The sequence below is a fragment of the Ambystoma mexicanum genome, chromosome 11 (genome assembly GCF_040938575.1).
Source record: "Ambystoma mexicanum isolate Mex_15411 chromosome 11, UKY_AmexF1_1, whole genome shotgun sequence".
NCBI lineage: Eukaryota > Metazoa > Chordata > Amphibia > Caudata > Ambystomatidae > Ambystoma > Ambystoma mexicanum.
Genome location: NC_090934.1, coordinates 759680670 through 759701473, shown reverse-complemented (window position 1 = coordinate 759701473; position 20804 = coordinate 759680670). Strand labels below are relative to the sequence as shown.

At 47.5% G+C, this 20804-nt stretch overlaps 1 protein-coding gene across 4 annotated transcripts in view; it reads right to left on the bottom strand.

The window, feature by feature from the left end:
* SBF2 (SET binding factor 2) overlaps nucleotides 1-20804 on the bottom strand; it is a 2983421-nt gene that overhangs the window by 1593822 nt on the left and 1368795 nt on the right. For all 4 annotated transcript variants that reach the window (XM_069623660.1, XM_069623661.1, XM_069623662.1 and 1 more), the window contains exon 10: nucleotides 8505-8582. In XM_069623660.1, coding sequence (XP_069479761.1) covers nucleotides 8505-8582 — 78 coding nt within the window. The remainder of the gene's footprint in view (nucleotides 1-8504; nucleotides 8583-20804) is intronic.

Below are 20804 nucleotides of genomic sequence, written 5' to 3'. Positions count from 1 at the left end.
TACCCCTTATTTGCCAATAATGTCAAGAGTGTTATCGAGTCCTGTCTGCATTCTTCCTCAGCCTGTGCACAAACCAATAAATCATCAACGTACTGAATCACTGTGCTTTCTACAGACAAATTCCCCAGATCTTCATGTAGTACCCTGTTAAATATGCTTGGGCTCTCGCAATATCCTTGTGGTAGTCTGCAGTGTTCGAACCTCCTTCCTCCCAATGTAAATGCGGTCAAGTACCTGCTCTCTTCTGCCAAGGGAATCGAAAAGAATGCATTTTTTAAGTCAATTACTGTGAAGTGTGATGCTATTTTTGGAATGTTGCACAGTATTGTCGCCGGGTTCGGGACTAAAGGGAACTCCTTCATTACCACATCGTTCAATGGGCGTAAATCTTGTATCATCCTCCATGAACCCCCCTTCGCTTTTTTGATTGGGTAAATGCATGTGTTGCATGGGGAGTTTGAGGGCACTATTATACCCTGTGCTAGCAGTGCTTCTATTGTCTCTCTGATCCCTTCTTCTGCTTCTCGCGACAGTGGATATTGTTTCACCCGGGGTAGTATTGCTCCTTGTTTTACTTTTATCACCACAGGCTGAACTTCATGTAGCAACCCTACATCGTGGGGGCCATTAGTCCATAAGTTAGCGGGTACTGAACTCATGTCTTCATCAAAAAATGTATGCGGTGCTCCTACTACCGCCATTAGTTCAACTTTAGTTTGTCTGGCTGTAACTACGATGTCGCAGGGCATTGCCAGTTCCATCACTACTTCACCATCTCCCTCAGTGTCAGAAAATAGCTCCTCGTCCGAGAGCTCTCTCAGGGGGATATTTGCATTTGTACACAATACTGTCCGCCACTCACACCCTTCCATGTCAATACCAATCACGCATATTCTGTTTGCTGATACATGTATTGCATGCAAATCCAATGATAGTACTTCCCCAAGAGCAGTGTCAGGGCTTGCTATGGGACGAAAAAGGAATTCTGCTGGTATTCTCCACTCCACCCTTTTTAGTTCTGGTACTATGAGAGCCAATGTTCTCATGCCTTCAACAAACATCTCCTCATTTCTTGGTACCCCTCTGATCTCTTTTATTGTTGTGTGGCCGTGTATTACTGCTAATATACGGAGGGGGCATATGCCTGGCGTTGAACATACGATGCCGCTCCCTGTGAATGATATGGTCATGTTTAGTTTGCTCAAGAGATCTCTCCCCAGTAAGTTGATGGGAGAGTTTTCATAGTACAGCAAGGGTGCTTTCACTGTTTTACCCCCCACTGTCACATCCAATACCTCTGTGTAAGGAACTTCAATTACAGCCCCAGAGAACCCCTGCGTCTCTAACGTTCTATTAGATAACGGGAACCGGCCCTCTCTAATGCATGATTTCTCCGCTCCCGAATCCACCATGAATATGAATTGCTTGTCTCCTATCTGCGCTCCTATCAATGGTTCCTCTGATGCATTGTGGGTCGTAGACAGTACTGGACACGCAAGTGCTCTCTGTGGGCTGTCCTATGCGGGGTGTCTCATTGCCCCCCCTTGATCGAAAATATTCCCCGAAACTACTGACACTCCACTGTAAGGTGCGGGGGCTGGTGCCCCATTAGCTCCTGTGGCGAAAGTATTACCAGGCGTGTAGTGCACATTGTCATTATTCTGTGGGCTGGTTTGTGTTCGGTATTGATGTCCGTGTAGTTGTGCGTTACTCCTTTGTACTACATTGTCTGGTTGCTGGTATTGTCCCATGGGGAGGCCGTAGGGGCTTCCTGGATGGGGGTGTCCGTACTGTTCTATCTCTTGGAAACCGTTGTTTTGTCTGCTCCTACATTCCCTTGAGTAATGCCCCCATCTCCCACAATTCCAACAGCTCCCCTGTGGACCTCTGGGACCCTGCCACCCATTTCCTCCCATTCCTCCATACCCTTGTCCTCCTCTTCGCCCCCTGTACCCACCTCTTCCTCCTCTTGGGGCCCACTCTTGCCACGTTGGACCTCCGTTCTGCTCCTGCTCTGTCCACTGTCGTTGCCCTTGTCCTGCCCAATTCGCTGCTATTCTTCCTTGTATTGCTATTTGCCCCTCCTCTCCTTCCTCTCCCTCCCGTATGAGTGGGAGTCCCGCTACCGCTGCTGCGACCTTCACCAATTTTGATTGCACCAACTTCGCCTCGTCCGCCAACCTTTTCTGTGCTACTTCCCTCTCTCTTTCTTTGATCCTTTTACAATGGTGTACTATTATGCTTTGGATCTCCGGCCAGCCTTTTGCCTCAACACCTGCTATTTTATCTAGTGCCTTTTGCACTTCCTTTGGGAGCCCTCTTTTAATGATGAAGTAAAATAGAGACGTGGATTGGTGCCAGGGCGTACCCGTTTCCGCTCTCCACATCTCCTGCACCCGGAGAATGTAATCCATAGCGTCCTCCCCATCATTCATGGTACATTGCATTACTGACTGCAGATCAGGGGTATCTGGGAAAGTTTCCCGCAGTGCGTCCCACACCCTTGCTCGCACGGTGTTAAAAGAAGCCCCATCATGGCGATCACACTCCAAAGTTACAGCTGGAAAACCCGCTTTAGCCCACACTCTGTCTGCCTGATCCCCTACTGAGGACACTAGTAGGCTTTTCACATCGCCTACTGCCAGCGGTATACCCGCGGTATGTTTTTCAAATGCATATATCCACTTGCTTGCCCCTCCTGACAGCTGTGGTAGTAATTTCATTAAGTTAGCCTTGTCCATCTGAGCCCACGGTATATAGTTCGGCCTCCCACCTCCCCTGTGGAGTAATGGTAGTTGTAATTTCCCTTTTGCCGTTGCAGCTTCCTTTTCCTTGGTCACTGCTGACTCTAATGACGCCATCTTCCCCACCCTATTTCTTAGTCGTCCTATCCATTCATCCTCTATAGTCCCCAGTGAACATGCCCCATCTAGCTCCTCGCCTTCTCCTCCTACTGCCATGCTCAATCTATCACTCTCATCCCCCCCTCCTCTGACATCACATAACAAATCCTCTCTGATCCCTCTCTCTCTCGAGACATCACCAATGCTTCCTTCTGCTGTCCCTACTTCTATTATCCTGGTCGGTTCTTCCTCAATTCTGAACAGTATTTCCCCCTTTTTCCATCCTTCCTCAATTTGTCTACTTTCGCTCGACGCTCTAGACGTGCGTCCAGATTGTGTGGGGGCGCACGCTGTGCGTTCACATATGTCTTTTATTCTTGAGAGCTCATCTCGTGCCACTGTAAGCCTCGACTCTAAGTCACTCGTTAACTTCTCTATGTCCACTCTCTGTGTGCCTCCCTGGGTGTGCTCTCTAGTGTTTTCGTATGGTGGGGGTGCAGTTGGTCTTTGTGGCGTGCTGGTTGAAGGGGGAGGCACATAAATCGGGTCGCTATATCCTGTTGCAGGGGCTGGTTTAGGTAATATTGGGTACAACATAACCACTTCCGCAGGCTGTTCTGTACTTAACTGTTCCTTTTCCTCTCGCGGGATCATTAGTGGATTGTCTGTGGTGGAGGGTAAATCAATATTTGGAGCTGGAGCTTTGGGTGGGGGTACTTCCTCAAACAATCTCCAAAGATCTAATATCTCCTTCCTGTTCTGCCATTTTTTTCCCTTATACTTAAGGCGAATACATGTACATACCATATCAAGAACGCTTTTGTCAAAAGACCCTCCTTCTGGCCAAATCTGGGGCAACCCCTCCCCTTTCAATTCTGTTAACCATTGATCATGATATTTATTTATGCGCTCAGCATATCCCGGCAAGCTCTTGCAAATGTGTGACAAGGGAGTTTCAGCCCCCATCCTTTAAATCGCTAGCGCTACCTTGTTCGCTTTCGTTACCTTTTATTAGCTGTAAATATGCGTATGTATTCCTTTATGGCACAGACAAGAGCGGACCTCTTTAAAATTATCACCCACCGTTATTCACTGCACAAATCTCTTCTCACTCACCATATCTCATCTCCTTCCCATTCCCAGGCACTCTTATGTGATCTCACTTGTAATTGATCAAGTACTGGTTATGGCCACACTCTCTGACACCACCTCGCGGCCACCCGTTCGTCTCTCACACTCGTACGGTGCGCGCACCCTTCACAATGCTTTCCACTCACACTCTTTGTCTTTCTCCTCCCTTTCCTCCCTAGCCAGCTGTCCCTGTTTCCCTACTAAGGTTACTGTGTTCACGTCTGTACGTGCCACTACTGAGTCCCCACTTTTTAAGATGTTCTAACTACTTCATACCCTTCTCATTTTCACCCCCTACCCCGTGGAAATGGAAAAAAAGAAATAGAGAGAGAGAGAGCACAATCACTAAAAAATATTCCCGGTGTCTCCTTTTGCTAGACACCAATAACTTATTTCTCACTTCTTCATATATTCCCAGTACTAATTTAGATAGTACTATGCGGCGCCGCCTTCCACCCCCTCTCGGAGCTAGGTTTCCGTCACTTCTACCACGTCACTTATTTCTTACTCCTAATGGCCATATGCAAAAGAAAGAATAAAGAAAATTTCAAGACCCGTCTGTAGTAGACCCCCGATATTCTTCTCCTCTACCTGTCCCCGTTCTGTTATTCCCAATTCCCTTTCTTTTCCCCTTGACGATCACTCGCACTCGGTACTCACGTGCCCGTCTTGAACCGATACTCTCCGAAACTGGGTCCGTCCAGGCGGCGTCACCGGTAACTCAACGGTCAGCCCCTGGCTCCGGCGAGCGGCACTCAAAGGGGATTTTTTTCCAATCGGGATCCCGTACCCTTTCTCATTGAGTGCGCACTTCTTATTGTGCCGGTCGCCGTTGGCGGGCGGCCTCCCGGAGACGGCTCACCGTGCGTATCCCTTCTCGACCGGAGATTCTCGTGCCACAAGGGGGTCGTTTAAGAAGGAGTTAGGAAAAATAGTTTGGAGATATCACGTCGGGGTCACCACTGAAAGGAAGCGCCCCCAATTCAGCACGATCCTCCCCGCAATGAGAGACAATAAGGGACTCTCCCGTAGTGGGAATAAGACCAAGACAGAGTGCGGGTGAGCGTAAGTGGGAGTTTATCCAAGGATAAGGCATGCAAAGAACTCTGCAACCTACGAGAGCGCTCTGTCTGACAATAGCAAAGACAGGCGTATTTCTAATACAGAAAACGTCATCAACACCTAAACACTATAGGGGGCACAAGTTAATTGGGATTGGGTATCGTCGACTAACTATAGGTGTTGCTGCAGCATGGTTGGTCTTGGCAAGACGACGTCACTGGTCAGCCTCGTGGGTTGGGTTGGGCCTGGCAGGCCGGCTTGAGGTCATCCGTGCGGTGTTGGTGCGCTGGGGCAGCCTGTGACAATGATGAATACCTTTCCTGTCTTAGTTGCCCTAGGCCATGCACACTGCAGTTATTCAGAAAATGACATTTACGTTCACTAATAAATTGTTCCGTAGCTTATCTTATAAAATAAACGCAACACATGAGGAATGCACCTCGTGAGAGGTCTGGTGGTTGTTGGTTGGGGTGAGATTTACCTGAGTCTTATTGACCGGTATTTTAGGTCACGGGACGGGGCTCTGGGACCTGGGCCGAGTGATACATGTCTGTCTGCTGCGTTAGAAGTTATTATATAGATGGGTCTCTGTGTCTTGTCCCAATGATGGGGGTCGTCCTTACACGGGGTCAGGATTCTTGGGGGGGTTCGTGGGGATTTATGAGAGGGTGCTGGTAGATCAGTGGGTTCATCCGTGGGTTTATTACCGTGCTGTAAATAACACAGGTGGCGGGCTGTGGCCTTGGTTGCGGCGCCGGGGCCTCTGACTCTCTGAAGTAACGCCAGCTTGGTTGGGGGAGGTGAGGGAGCGCAGCACAAGTCTTAGCTTTTTTATCTGGCAGGCTTGGTGGGGTGGGAGAGGGAATGACCTTGCATATACTCACAAAGGTATTTTCCTCGTGCGTTGCTGATCAGTGAATGCAGAAGTTTTATACTGTTCTGCCTCATTTTAACGTTATTCAGACACACATATATATATATATATATTTCATTTTCGTTACACATTTCTTTAATACAGTCGGTTCCAGTACCTTTTCATTACCTAACATTATGTTCACTACATTGTGTGCGTATTGTATGTACATTAGACGTTATACGAGGGATATCTAGGTTATGGCCTACAGAGATTGATGCCCGCCGCTTTGGGTGATTCAAAACATATATGAGTTCAAGTTTCTACATACTATTGAAAAACACTTTTACAAATAGAGGTTACACGTTTGGTCAACATCTTTCTCCGTGGTTATAGCAGCATTAGTCCAGACCTGGAGGGATATCATATAACGTTACATTTTTATGGTTCGTTCACATTTTAAACAGAGGTAGTTCATTAACACCAATACTTGAACTATTTTCTACCTTCTTCAGATAGTGATGCTTCAGCTTTTTTCCCCGTTGCCCCGGCCTTGCGGTCTGGGTCATACGGGGTGCAATATCACATTGTTACTAATATAATGTTGCCGTGTTGGCATCTCGGGTTTAGCTCATCTCCGACTTTCTCATGGGAACGCGCTCGCAGCGGATCTGCCAGGGCTGCTGAGGCGGCAGAGATGCATGAAAGGCCCTCCAAAGGTGGGGGCCTCGTTACAGTGTGCTGAACTCACACCATGTTTGCTGTGCACGATGGCGTCTAGGCCTAACTTAAGTTTCGGTAAATGCAAAGACAGGGTGCGTGTGGGCAATGTCGTCGGCGGGTGAACCCCCCTCCACCTGGGCCCGGGTGGCATGAGGGTGCTCCCACCGAGCCATGGTCCTCACCTGGGGAGGGAGCTGTAGGTGAGGAGGGCCTCGTGGCCATTCCTCCCCTACATTTGCTTCACCTCTGCAAGTTTTCCGGATCCCGACATTTCAACCCTTCTTTTGTGCAAAAGGCTTCAGGGCGGCCCCTCCATAACGGGCGACGGGTCGTTATTATTGAAGAGCAAAAGGCAGGCCCAGATAAAACCAAACGCTCACTCCGCTAGAGTGAGCAGCTGAGAAAGCGCTCCTGAGCCGGCCCGTGTGTGTGCACCCCAGCCAGCACATGCCTAATGAGCCATGCAAGGCCATGGGGATTTTGCTTCCCCAGCCTTTCATGGCTCATTGGAAATTCTGGCTGGGGTGATGCAGGCCAGTAGGGCATAGGGGGCGCTCCTGTGCACCCACGACCGAATGGCCTTTCATAGGTGTTTAAATGTTGACACTCCCGCCTACTCTGCAGGCACCAGGACTCCAGGAAAAGTGTCATTGACACCTCGCCCTGCCTCCTGCCAGTGCACGAGCGAGGGTGGGCCCTCCTGTGTACGGTGGAGTCAAGGGGCGTCGTTGGGCTGAAAGAACTGGCAGCAGGGAAGTATGTTTTTTTTTAATCGTATTGCGCGTGTACCATATTTGTATATATGCGTGCTTGCATGATGTGAGCCGTGCGAGGGGTTGCATGAGCCGAAAGGTAAATGATGTACGTTGCGTATGGAATGTGGACGTGTGTGCAGGCATGGGTATGTTTTTTCAGAAAAAGCACTTTGGAATTCCGAGCAGTGTAATGGTTCTCACTTGGTACGCACTTTGTACAAATACTGCAGACCATGTCAGAATAAAACGTCTGGCATACACAACGGTAAGTGACGTCATAGGGAATGAACACGCCCTAAAGTGAAAGGCGAGTGCCTTTTTGGTCTAAGAATCTGCAGCAAGCGTGTCCTGTGTAGCAACATTTCAATACAAGTCATTCTGGAGCTTCACAGTCAGAGTTTAGTGTGGTCATGTGGCTAAGTGCAACACCTCACATCTGTGTGACCTGGGACATTTCAACCGTTACTTGAAATGAGGGCAGTAAACATTTTGTTTTAATTCGTACATTGGCAGGGCTGGCACGGTCATTGTACAGTCAGCATGAACATTTATTTTTACACTGAAAGTATATTAGCATATATTGTGAGCAAACACAACATAAAATGCGTTGGAAAATGCACCTGTGTACTGTTGATCACACATCTATTGCATTTTTACATTTGCTTCCCTATGCAATCGAATGTAAACTGTATGGTTTACAATCACATTTTTCACAAAATGGGTGCTGTAAAATGCACCATTTTAGCCATTATTTTCAAAAGTTTCTCGGGGATAACTGCTCGACCCCCCCATTGTTGGTCAGGTTCCCTTGCTACACCTGGTCGCCTGCGCACACTTAAATGAAACATTCACCAGCCGCCACTGTACGTTCCTGATACATCACAAGCTGATAAAACATAGGTTTGATATGAAAGGATGTCAGATAACACCACTGGTACAAAAATACAATGAAAATCCTCTCTGGAAAACAACAGCAAGTGGGGCTTCCTCTAGAAGAGTAAAGGGCATCGGATGGGAAGGCTGCAATAACCAGACAGCAGAGTCAAAGGAATACACACAGTGTTTTTGCAGATGGCGTTCAGAGCCCACGCTTATTTTGGGAGCCGGCAGTTAAAGCGGAAAGATAAAGAGTCTTACCAGCATTTTTGAGTGGGATAACGTTGTGCGTGTTGGAGGGAAGGCATAATCTGCTACTTCCAAATCAGGATGTATGACCTACAAACAGAAAAAGGCATTTCCTTTTATGAACTAAACTCACAAACAACTTTTCAAAAGTGTCAGCTGTGCGCATCTTTAAACTTTCGGAAGCCCTAATGGCCCAGACAAAATCACAAAAGAACGCAGGAGCCCAACGCTGTCAGCCGCTCCCTTACCCAACATGATTATTGAATAATGACCAGATTATTCCATACTAAGAATTGTGGGCGCAGGACTATAGTAAAGGCCATGTTTTTGCGGGCCCCACAGATTCCCCAGGTGGTGGGCAGGCTCCGACAAGGACTGACCACCGCTTAATGTGTTGTCACAAGGCACTACAAAGTAACGCTGCAGTATAAGCGGCGCTTTCACCTCCGGCTGTATGCATTGTTGCACCTGTCGGTTTAAAAAACGACTTCTTAGCGGTTTAAAGGGATTAAGGGCCAGCCCTGTAAACGGCCTAAGTGGCACATTGTGATCCATAGCCATCCTTCACCTAGCCCAACTTTACAGTCAGAGTTGTTCGGAAATGGCATTTAGTCCGATTGACTGGTTAATTAAAAGCCCCTCCTTTGACATGAAAAAGTACCAACCAAGCTCACCTCCCTTTTATTTTATATATCATGAATTTCAGTCATTTCTGAAGTTAAATGGCCCTTTGTATGAGGAAAAGAGGCACGCATTTTACAATTGAAAAAAACGATATCAATATTAACGTGCATAGCTTTAAACATTACACTTCTCATTCCTTAATGTGCCCAATTTGTGTACAACGTAGATGATTAAATGGCCATACATGTGTACATAGCCCATACATGCATTAATATATATATAAATGGATCAGACAGTCAGAATTTAACAGACAAATCAATATTGAGTCGCGTGTGGTTTGCATATGAACTCATGTGTTGCATAAACACACTAATTGCACATAACGTATACAGATACACAAAGCATTACCCGATTGCAACGATGCAATAGGACCTATTCACACTTCCATCTACACAGCAAAAGGGATTCAATATAAATATATAACGCAAAATGTAGAAGATACTAAGGGCCTCATTAGGAGTATGGCAGCAACGGTAAATAACATGCAGTTGTTGGAATAACGCCAATTTTAACTCATCACACTCATAAGTAGGGAGGTACTTACCTCGTGCAGTATTCTTTAAGTGCAGCAAACACTACATTTCAAAAGGATTATGCATTGAAATACCTCCAAAAAGCTTTAGGAGGTAGTGAGTTAAGGTAATTTTACATCAATTCAAACGGTAGGACAAAACAGGCACCCTCCCCTAAAAAGAGTAACAAGTGAGCATCACGGATGTTCACCTTACTTACAATATACATTATTATTTGGCGATTTATATAGCGCTTCATACCAGATGCTTCCTGCTTCCAAGTACTGTAGTAATGTGTGGCACCATTACGCGTAGAGAAGATGAGGAGCGGGCACCAATATCACATGGCATCATCCTGTTCCCGAGGCGAGCATGTTACACTTTAGATGTCCGCCGGACTGCTCCCTCCCTTTTGCCCGTGGAGATGCCCAATGTGCAGATACTTCTGATCCTTTTTCATCCATGGGACTACAGCGCTACAACTCATTGCAGCACCTTATGCCATTCTGCATGTGATGTTCATGTAGGTAAAAACGCAAAACGTCCAACTCCTATATGGCCCTGTTGTCACCTTCGGCTGACTTTTTTCAGTTTGGGCTACTAGGTGGCGCTGAAAGCGCTACCTTTAATCCAAAACTATTGTCATTAAAATAAGAGCTTTACCATAAGAGCTTCAAATATGGGCTTTGAATGCAGTTCTGTAATGCTTTTCAATGGATATGTCATTGGAAGAGAGATACAGTTGTTCGGTTTTTGAATCCATCCCATTCCCTGCCCCTAGCCAAGCTAATGCCTATGACTAAAGCCCATCCATTCCTGTTCATCTCGGAACTCTTTGAGCTCTGAGCTCTTCAACGGAGGCAGCCATCTTGGATGACTGTCTCTAAGGAAGCTCTCTGGAAAAAAGCCAAAAGTAGCGGTCATCGTTAAATGGGAAAGATACCATGCATCCTCCAAAGAAGCACAATCACCTTGGGTGGAGAGGGCAGGAGCCCCCACCTCACCAGCAGAAGCCCCAGCAGTCTGCCCGCGACAACCAGTGCATCCACAGCACCGCCCGTGCTGGCATGCACATGCGCTGTCCTCCCTTTGATGTATAGCACAGCTACGATGGTGAGAGCATTGATAAATGGAGCATCTGCCCTTTGCTCTCTGTAGCGACTGTTCAAATTGCTGTGAATTCGCCTTATTTTACCAGTCCACTATAAGGTGCACCGCAGCACGAAAACGAGGCTAATCTTATGTTGTCTAGCAACTGAGACGCCTCTTTAGCCAATCATCTGCGCCGGCAGGCGGAAGCACCGGCGGCCACGGAGAAGGCCAGAAAAGGCCCTGTTTGCCCCTGTTCGCCGCGGGGAGCCAGGACCAACTCAGACGAGAGTTCTCCCCCGTGCCCACATACTTTCTGTCCATGTCCAAATTCCTACACCAACCAAACTACCACTGTACTCATTCACGGAGTATCCCTACTTGCCCTTACGTTACATGAAGCATTCGGCCTTGAGCTTACATCTGAGAACTACACGTTTCTGCACTACGCCGCGACTGCTGTATTTTTGCATGGCTCACTATTCCTACATCATCTCGCTGCCGAAGTCTGCCTGAACATTCGCAGCGGCACCTGGCCAGATTGCCCAGTGTCTGGGCCAACCACGTGAACTGTCCCTACACTGCGAACACTTACTCTCCGGCCCTTTGTTTGGCTGCTGCTAAATCCTCCTTAACAGGATGAACATTCTTAATTCATAAGCGCAACACAGATTGCATGCATAACCCACTGTAGTCACTGCATTACATACTTATTTGGCTGCCGTCCTAAATGATGGCTTAAATGTTTTTATACACGACCATACTGAAATTACGATGTTGCTTCCTTAGCTCTACATTACCTGATTCGGAATTTTTTGATTTATTTCGATTTTCTACTACAAACAGTGTTAATTCCGCTGGCTATAACTTGCTCGTAATGTAGTGTCTTTCATGTTGATATTCTTATGGCTGTTATGCCCAGATCACTCGGTTTAGCCTCTGCCTCCCATCGGAGGCACAGTCCTGCCAGTTAACTTCAATGTTTTATACGTTGCTATCTCTACCCCACTGTGATTCTGATTCGCTCCTTCTTTGTATCGGATTTATAATTGTATTTCTGGGAAAGTTTTTTGACCTGACTTGTTACTATTTACATATACTCTCATCTACCTCAGTCTCCAGTGCTGAGATTGTAACACCACTGGCCATTGTGCGCACCACCTTTATTAATTCCATCTACTTGCCTCTGAAACTTAGTACGGTTATGGATTACCTGTCTAACCACTGTGCCAGAGTCAGCCAATGAGACTTACCTTCAGCATTATGTACACCCCATTCTTTTGTTGCTTACTATCTTGTATGCCTCTTTGGCCATAGACTACCCAGTGAATGTATCAGTCCGAATCCACCTCGACTACTATAGGACTTCCATGGCTAACAGTCACATCAAAACCCGGACAGTATCCAAACCTCTTGCTCTGAATACCATTACGCAGCCTTCACTTCCTGAACACACCAGCGGCATGGGTTCCAATCATTTGCTCCCCTCCATCCTAAAGTCTCATCACCCCAACATAACTGATCTACCATGCTCTCCGGCAGCCAGAAACTCTAGACTTCGGGCGAGACTAGCTAGACTCCATGAACCACAGATTAAGACTCTTTAAAAAATAAATCCTGCTATTGCGGGCAACAACTTCAAAACTAGAACCTTTCATAGAAAAAAAAAATATCTGACCTCACTCCCCCCCCAGGCTCACATCTCAAAACACGTCAAGATAAACTGCACGTTGCAACTAATGATACCAACACTACCCCAATTTTAAGGGTGCGCTAATCATCACCAGATCCTTAGTGGCTCATGCTTCAGAAATAGCAGATCTCATCACAGGGGATAATCTACACTTACTTGTGATTACAGAATCGTGGCTTCACGCGCTGCAGGCCCAGCCCTCCTACTAGCAGTACCAGAGAACTACGAAATCATAAGAGCAGACAGAGCTTACTCTAGAGGCGGAGGCATTGCTCTCATTGCCAAATCCAAACTGGCTTTGAGAATTGCCCCTTCTCCTGTTAGCTCCTATGAACTACTTACAGTCAAACTACCAACCTCTAATTCAGGCACCTTAACAATGTACGTATTATATAGACCACCAGGACCGATTGGCTCTTTCGAAGAAGACCTCTCTATAATCATCTCTGATAATACTCAACTTACCTAGCAAATTCTCCTGTTAGGAGATTTCAACTTAGGCTTTAACAATCCTAATCACCATCATGCTCCAGCAATCTCCAATGTACTAACAGAATCAGGGTTCACCCAAAGAGTGACCCAAGCTACCCACGACAAAGGGAGAACCCTTGACTGGGTGGCAGACCTCAACTGTGCAATGTCCATCACATCTATCACGCCCCTAACCTAGACAGACCACTCCCTGCTTTCCTTCACCATGTCAGTTAGTACCGCTAACGTTAAGGTCATTCCAGTAGCACCTCCTCTCCCAACAAGGAATAAGACAATGCATTACTTACCGTAAAAGCATTTCTGATGGTTGTATCTGCTTAGATTCACATGCTGTGCATAGGTCCGACATCCAGTGGTCACTGCAGAGTATTGCATTTTGTTTTTCGTAGTCGAAAAGGGGACGTCGACAAGGCGTGTCTGTAACACTATCCCTATAGTGACGTGCGTTGTACCCACAATCCCTCACGCGTCGAGGTCCCTCTGTTTGTATTTTCTGCCCTGAGGGAGCCTTCTAGACTTGAGTGAGTACAGAAAAGAGAGAAATATAGGAAAGGATGTCTATGTTCCTTCCATCCGAGCGGGGAGGAAGGGCGGGCGCATGTGAATCTAAGCAGATACAACCATCAGAAATGCTTTTACGGTAAGTAATGCATTGTCTTCTGATGTTTGTTAATCTGCTTAGAATCACATGCTGTGCATAGACTAGCGAGCAGTACCCGGAGTTGGCGGTGGGTTATGAGAAGGAACAGTAGAGAAAAGATGTCTTAATACTGCCTGTCCCACCTGGGAGTCAGATCTAGAGTGTGCATCTAGACAGTAGTGTTTTGTAAAGGTGTGCACAGAACTCCAGGTAGCCGCTTTGCAGATGGACTCAAGGGGAACATTTGCAATGAATGCTATGGAAGCCCCAGTGCCTCGAGTGGAATGTGCTCTTGGCTTGAAGGGTAGTTCTCTCTTAGCAAGAGTGTAACAGAGAGTGATGCATTGTACAATCCATCTAGATATAGTGGACTTAGAAACTGCATCTCCTTCTCTTCCTGCTACCACCGAGACAAAGAACTGATTAGTCTTTCTCAGTGTTCTGGTTCTTTCCATGTAGAACATGACAGCTCTGCGTGCATCTAGTGTATGCAGACTTTTTTCTCCCAAGCTGGAAGGGTTTTGAAAGAACGTTGGTAGTTCTATAGACTGGTTTACATGAAATTTCGAGATGAATTTTGGTGCAAACCTTGGGTGTGTGCGTAGAACCACCTTATCCTTGTGAACTGTTACGAAGGGGTCTAGTACAGAAAGAGCCTGTAGTTCACTTACTCTTCTAATGGAGGTGATAGCTATTAGGAAAGCAGTCTTAAGAGTGAGGTATTTAAGAGTTGCCTTGTGCATGGGTTCGAAAGGAGTGCCCATGAGTCTAGAAAGTACCACGTTTAAGTCCCATCCGGGAGCTGGGTTAGCTATCAGAGGGTGTATTCTCTTTACCCCCTCCATGAAGGCCTTGATAACTGGTATCTTCCACCACGACACTTTAAGTTGGGAAGTGGTGTATGCAGAAAGTGCCGCTAGGTGGACTTTAATGGAATTAAACACTAGACCTGAATCCAGTAAATGGGTCAAGTACAGAATAATGTTAGTGGCAGAGCAGTCAACCGGGTTGATGTTCTTACCTCTACACCAGATGACAAATCTTTTCCACTTGCTGGAATAGCAGTGGCGAGTATTAGGTTTTCTGGCTTCCCTGAGGATGTCCATACATCTCTGTGGGAGATGTAAATGTCCAAATTCTATGATCTCAGGAGCCAGGCTGCTAAGTTCATGGTCTGAGGGCATGGATGCAGAGTCCTGCCCTTGTCTTGTGACAGCATGTTGTACGGGCAGGGAAGTTTCATTGGGGGAGATAGGGACATCTCCATCAAGTGAGCGAACCATGGCTGCCGGGCCCACATTGGGGCCACTAGTATCATGGTAACCTGCTCCTGGTGCATCTTGTGCACCACCTTGTTGAGGAGGGGAGTCGGGGGAAAGGCGTAAACAAATTTCCCTGACCATTGAATCGACAGACCGTTCCCCTTGGACTGGTTCTGGGGGTACCTGGAGGCGTAACTTTGGCATTGTGAGTTCTCCAGGGTTGCGGACAGGTCTATTTCCGGGAATCCCCATTGCGTGAAGACGTCTAAAACGATGTCTTCGTGCAATTGCCATTCGTACTCTTTGGGCAGGGGGAAGTCTCTGCTGAGTTTGTCTGCTAGCAGATTGAGTTCCCCTGGTACATGTTGTGATAGTAGGAACATGTTGTGTTTGAGAGCCCACTTCCATATATTCTGGGACAGCTAGGACAGTCCTGGAGAGTGAGTGCCCCCTTGCTTGTTGAGGTAGTACATGGCTGTGGTGCTGTCTGTGAGGACCATCACTGTCTTTCCTTGTAAGTGTTCCTGAAAGGCTTTCAGTGCTTTGAACACCGCTAGTAGTTCCAGCAGGTTTATATGCTTGGATGCTAAGCTCGGAGTCCACACTCCGTGAGCAGTCTGATGGGATAGGGGAGCCCCCCATCCTGTAAGGGATGCGTCTGTGGTTAGAGTGGCTTCCACTGCGGGTGTGACAAAAGTTTTCCCCAATAACAGGTTTTCCTTTGTCCACCACCGTAGCGAGAGAACCAAGGCCTGCGAGACCACCACTAGATCGTCCCATTGTCCGCTGGCCTGACACCACTGGCTGTAAAGCCACTCTTGCATTGGCCGCATGCGCAGGCGCGCGTGAGGTACCAAATAAATACATGACGCCATCATCCCTAGCAAGCGCATTGCTTTGCGTACCGTCACCTCTCGACCTGCCACATAACTGGGGATCTGAAACAGCATGTTTTGGACCCTCTCGTTGGAGGGGAAGACGAAGCCGTCCTTTGTTCGAATTAGAGCCCCTAGGAATTGTTTGATTTGGCTGGGGTCTAAGATGGACTTCTTTTCGTTGATGGAGAAGCCCAGTTGAGACAAAAGGTCTACGGTCTTTTGGGTATTGGAGAAGCATGTTTCGTAAGAATCCCCTGTTATGAGCCAGTCGTCGAGGTAAGGGTATACCGGGATGGATAACCTGCGCAGGTGGGCCGCTGCCACTGCCAGTACTTTCGTGAACACCCTTGGTGCAGATGCTATCCCGAAGGGTAGTACTCTGAACTGGTAGCGTTTGTCCTCTATCTTGAACCTGAGGTATTTTCTGTGCGCTGGCAACATTAAAATATGAAAGTATGCATCTTTCATGTCTAGTGTTGTCATGTAATCCCCCTGTGATAACAGTGGGATTACTTCCTGCAAGGTTACCATACGAAACTTTTGGGGTTTGACAAACTTGTTCGCTGGGCGCAGATCTAATACAGGGCGCATGGTTAAATCCTTTTTGGGTACAAGGAAGTACACTGAATAAATACCTTCTGTTACCTGAGATAGGGGGACAGCCTCTATAGCTTCTTTTTTCAGTAGCTCTTCTACTTCTTGAACAAGAATAGTGAGGTGTTCCGGTGTCATGCGTCGGTTCCGTGGGGGTCTGTATTTCGGGGAACCGTTGAATTCGATGCAGTATCCGTGGGCTTTGGTGGATAATACCCAGCGGTCTGACGTTATTCCCTCCCATGCTGAAAGGAACGATGTTAACCGGCCCCCGACCGGTGATGCATGGGAGGGGACCCGAATCTTCGGGTCATTTGTTGGTATTGGGCGTGGGGCCTTTGGGACTGGAGCCGCGACCTCTTCCTTTGCCACAACGTTGGCCTCTTTGACTGAACTGGGTGCTTTGGTTAGAGGGCCAGTTGGTAGCAGAGTAAAATTGCTGTTGGCTTTGCTGCTGGCGTTGGCCACGAAAGGAGCGTCTATTGCCATAGCTACGTCTGTTAGGTGGCCTAGAAATTTGGTCAAGAGTCTTGATGGTATCAAACTCTTTCTTCGCATGTTCTAGGGCTTCATCAACTGCTTTCCCAAACAGATGTGTTTGTTCTATGGGCTTATTTATCAGGGAAGCCTGGGTTTCCGGCTTAAATCCCGAATTGCGCAACCAGACATGGCGTTTGAGAAGTATTCCCTGAACCAGGGAACGGCCAGCCGTCTCTGCGGCATCTAAGGAGTTCTTTACGATGCCCTGGTTTACAAGAGTTCCCTCTGAGATTATAGCCAGCAGGCGCGAACGCAGGGGTTCTGGTGCGTCCTTTGCTTCGCTGCGCAGCTTGCTCCACTGTGCATCTGCGTAGCTAGCTAGTAGGGAATTGTTATTTGCAATCCTAGTTGAGAAGGCGGCAGAGGTCGTGATTCTCTTCCCAAGTGCATAGAGCTTCTTGCCCTCTTTGTCAGGTGGTGCCTCACTAGTGGATAGTGGTACCCCCGCTCTTTTTCTTGTATTAGTAACTACAAGGGAGTCCGGAATAGAATGTCCCCTGATGTACAAAGGGTCAGAGGACGAAGGGCTGAAGAGCTTTTCTATCCGAGGGTTTACCCCTCTGACTAAGGCCGGATTGGAAAGGGAAGGAGTTATTCTTCGCCTTATAGAAGCCAGGAGCGGAATAGATTGACTAACCGGGGCTTTTTCTTTAATAACTTTTTCTACAAAGTCTATGTCCGGAAGAGTCTCTCCTGTGTCTATTTCAAAATGCGCTGCTGCCTTGCGCAATAGTGCATTAAGTGAAGGTTGGTTATCTATGGGGGAGGTGTTTCCAATAGGTGAGTCCTTGGGAGGAGAAGGGTGAAAGACATCAGGGTCTGAGTGCACTGATGGGGATTGCCAAGGCTGCACTGATGGGGATTGCCAGGGCTGTGAGGTAGCTGTATCTTCTTCAAAAGCTCCTGCACTAGTGTAAGGGTCTTCTTCAAACCCCTCTTCCTCATGTACTTCCTCTCCACCCAAACACTCCTCATCTTCCTGGAGGTATTGCTCCTCTTCAGTGAGGTCATATGCGTCTGCAGAAGGGGGAAACAGCCTAGGAATCTTGACCCTAGGGTCATCCCGGGTCCATTCTCTTATTCTTTTGGGTGTGGGTGGGTTTTGGCTACCCAAAAACGTTTCCATTTTTTTCCATACAAGAATGGAGTCTTTCAAGGGTCTCATGGGGAACCCCTGAATAGTCTAGAGGGGGGAAATCAGTGTTTTCACCTTCAAAACGCTTCGAACGCTCCCACAACGTCGACGAAAGGTTTCCGTCGCCCTCAGAAAAGCCCTCCGGTAGTTCAGAAGTGCCCTTAGATGAAGGGGGCAGTTCCTGGCTACTCTTGTGCTTTTTCGGCGTTTCTTTATCTTTTGGTGCGGTATTCGACGTCTGTTTCGTCGTCCGCTTACGCTTGTCTTCGGAAACAATTCTCGCCAGGCTCTCGACAACGAGTTCGTCAGTAGAGGGTTCTGGAGTCGACGTTGCCTGCGTTACGCGTTGTTTCTCGACGGCCGCTCTATGGAGCGTTACGTCGGATGTTTTTGAGGTAGCGCCCGTGTTAGATGAAAGCCCAATCGCTGGTCGCGGCTGCGTTTGCGGGTGGGGCTTGAGACCCTTACGGTCTGAGGTAGACGCCGGAGTGCCCTGCGTCCCCTTTGGCGCCGATGGATCCTTCGTCCTCGACGAAGAAGAGCCGTGGGTTGTGTGCTTAGGCCTATGGGGTCTGTGTGCGTCCTTGTCGCCGGGGTGTTCATCCCCATAAGCAGGGCGTGAGCCCAGCCCGTCGGGGCCGGGGACGGACGTCGAGGAGCGCGAGCGCTCCTTCTGGGGGTTAATGACTTCCGTAACGGACGTCGAGTTATCACCCTCCTCGTCACTTTCTGTAACAGCGGCGGCGGGTGAGGAAACTGACTTCGACATAGCGTAGTCCGCCCACCTCTTAACTTTTCGTTCTTTAAGAGTTCTTGGTTTCAAGAGCTTACAGGCCGCGCAGCTGTCCTCTTTATGATCGAGGGGCAAGCAACGATTACAGAGCTTGTGTTTGTCCTTCCAAGTGTATTTGCCCCTACAGCGTGGGCAAAACTTAAAAGGTGTCCTCTCCATAGCTGAGGCAATAAAAACTGGTGATAACAACCCCAAGGGAAAGATAGGGGAGAAAGAAAGACATTCTCGACGAGAAGATAAAAGTTCGAACCCCCACTCTCCCTACTGTATGTTGGCCGGCGAGGCCTGGCCACGTGTTCGGCAGCGCCGAAGGATCTCCTCCGTCTCTTCCCCTCCGTCGAAAACTTGCTCGGCGGAGAAACAGCTTCACAGCTAACGTCGAGGGGAGGGATCTTTAACAATACGTATAAATTAAGGACCGAGGTCCGTAGTAAGTGTTTTGCAATGTCTCTCTAGGAGCTCCGCGTAAGGCGACCATAAACTGGGCGGAAAAAAAACAATCTGAGGGACCTCGACGCGTGAGGGATTGTGGGTACAACGCACGTCACTATAGGGATAGTGTTTCAGACACGCCTTGTCGACGTCCCCTTTTCGACTACGAAAAACAAAATGCAATACTCCGCAGTGACCACTGGATGTCGCACCTCTGCACAGCATGTGATTCTAAGCAGATTAACAAACATCAGAAAAGGAACATTACCACAGATAAGCATATTACACTCATTATGCCTACTCTCAATTCACTCCCCAACTCAATTAGCCCAGCTTATTTAGTTGATGCCTATAACACCACCATGGCTAAATCACTAGACACTATTGCTCTACTTCAGATGCGGAAAAGTAAACCTAAAGCCCATTTGAACTCTTGGTTCTGTCCCCATCTAAAATCCCTGAGAATTGAAAAAAGAAAACTTGAAACCTATGGAAACTCCGGCCCACTGAGGAAAACAAAACTAACCTGATCAAGCTAGCTGCCTTCTACAAAAAGGAAATGAAACGTACCAAACAGGAATCCTACAACGAGAGGATTAATAAAGCTAGCTCAAGTACCAAGGAATTGTTTTCCATTCTAAGGGAAATGGGAGCTCCCATTCCACAGACAGACGAGTGCCTGAAGGACAAACTCTGGTGTACGAATATCCAGAACGCCCTATCGAATAACATTTCTCTCCTCCAAAGTAAGATTACAAAGAAAAAAATCCAACCTACCTAACATTGGTAAGCTTAGCTCAAATATAGCTTCTTTTGGTAAACCCCTTCAGCACTTCAGCTGTTCTCAATTCTCCACGTATGAGGTAGAAAAAATAATTTCCTCTCTCAAACCTTCAAGGTGTCAAGGAGACAGTTGTCCGGCACAGATAATTAAAGACGCCGCTAGAGAACTGGCGCCTTTTATAACGAAATTAATCAACTCCTCATTCACTTCTGGCACTGTCCCTAGCAACTTAAAGGAGTCTGGGGTTCTACCCCTGAAAAAACAATAATTTGACCCCTCAATCCCTACCAACTACAGGCTGATCACTACTGTACCATTTCTAATCAAGATCCTTGACAAAGTGGCCTACATCCAAATACAGGAGTACCTGGAGACCAACCAAATCCTTGGAGCTAGTCAATCTGGCTTTAGACCACGTCATGGTACCGAGACAGCTCTAATAGATCTAAAAACACAGATTGATGAACTGAAGGATAAAGGAAAACAGCCTTGCTGTTACTTCTGGATCTTTCGGCTGCATTCAATCTGGTGGATCACCAAGAACTATGCGAACAACTGGCATCAGTGGCGTACTTCTCACAAGACACCATCACCTGGATCAAATCCTTTTTGAACAACAGGACTATGAGAGTCTTCTCCCAACTAGCAGTTGCTGACCCGATCCCGATAACCTGTGGTGTGCCACAAGGTTCTTGTGTCTCTCCCACCATGTATAATATTTTCACAAAGCCATTGTTTCGATGAACTAGATCATCTGGGTGTCACCTACACAAACTATACAGAT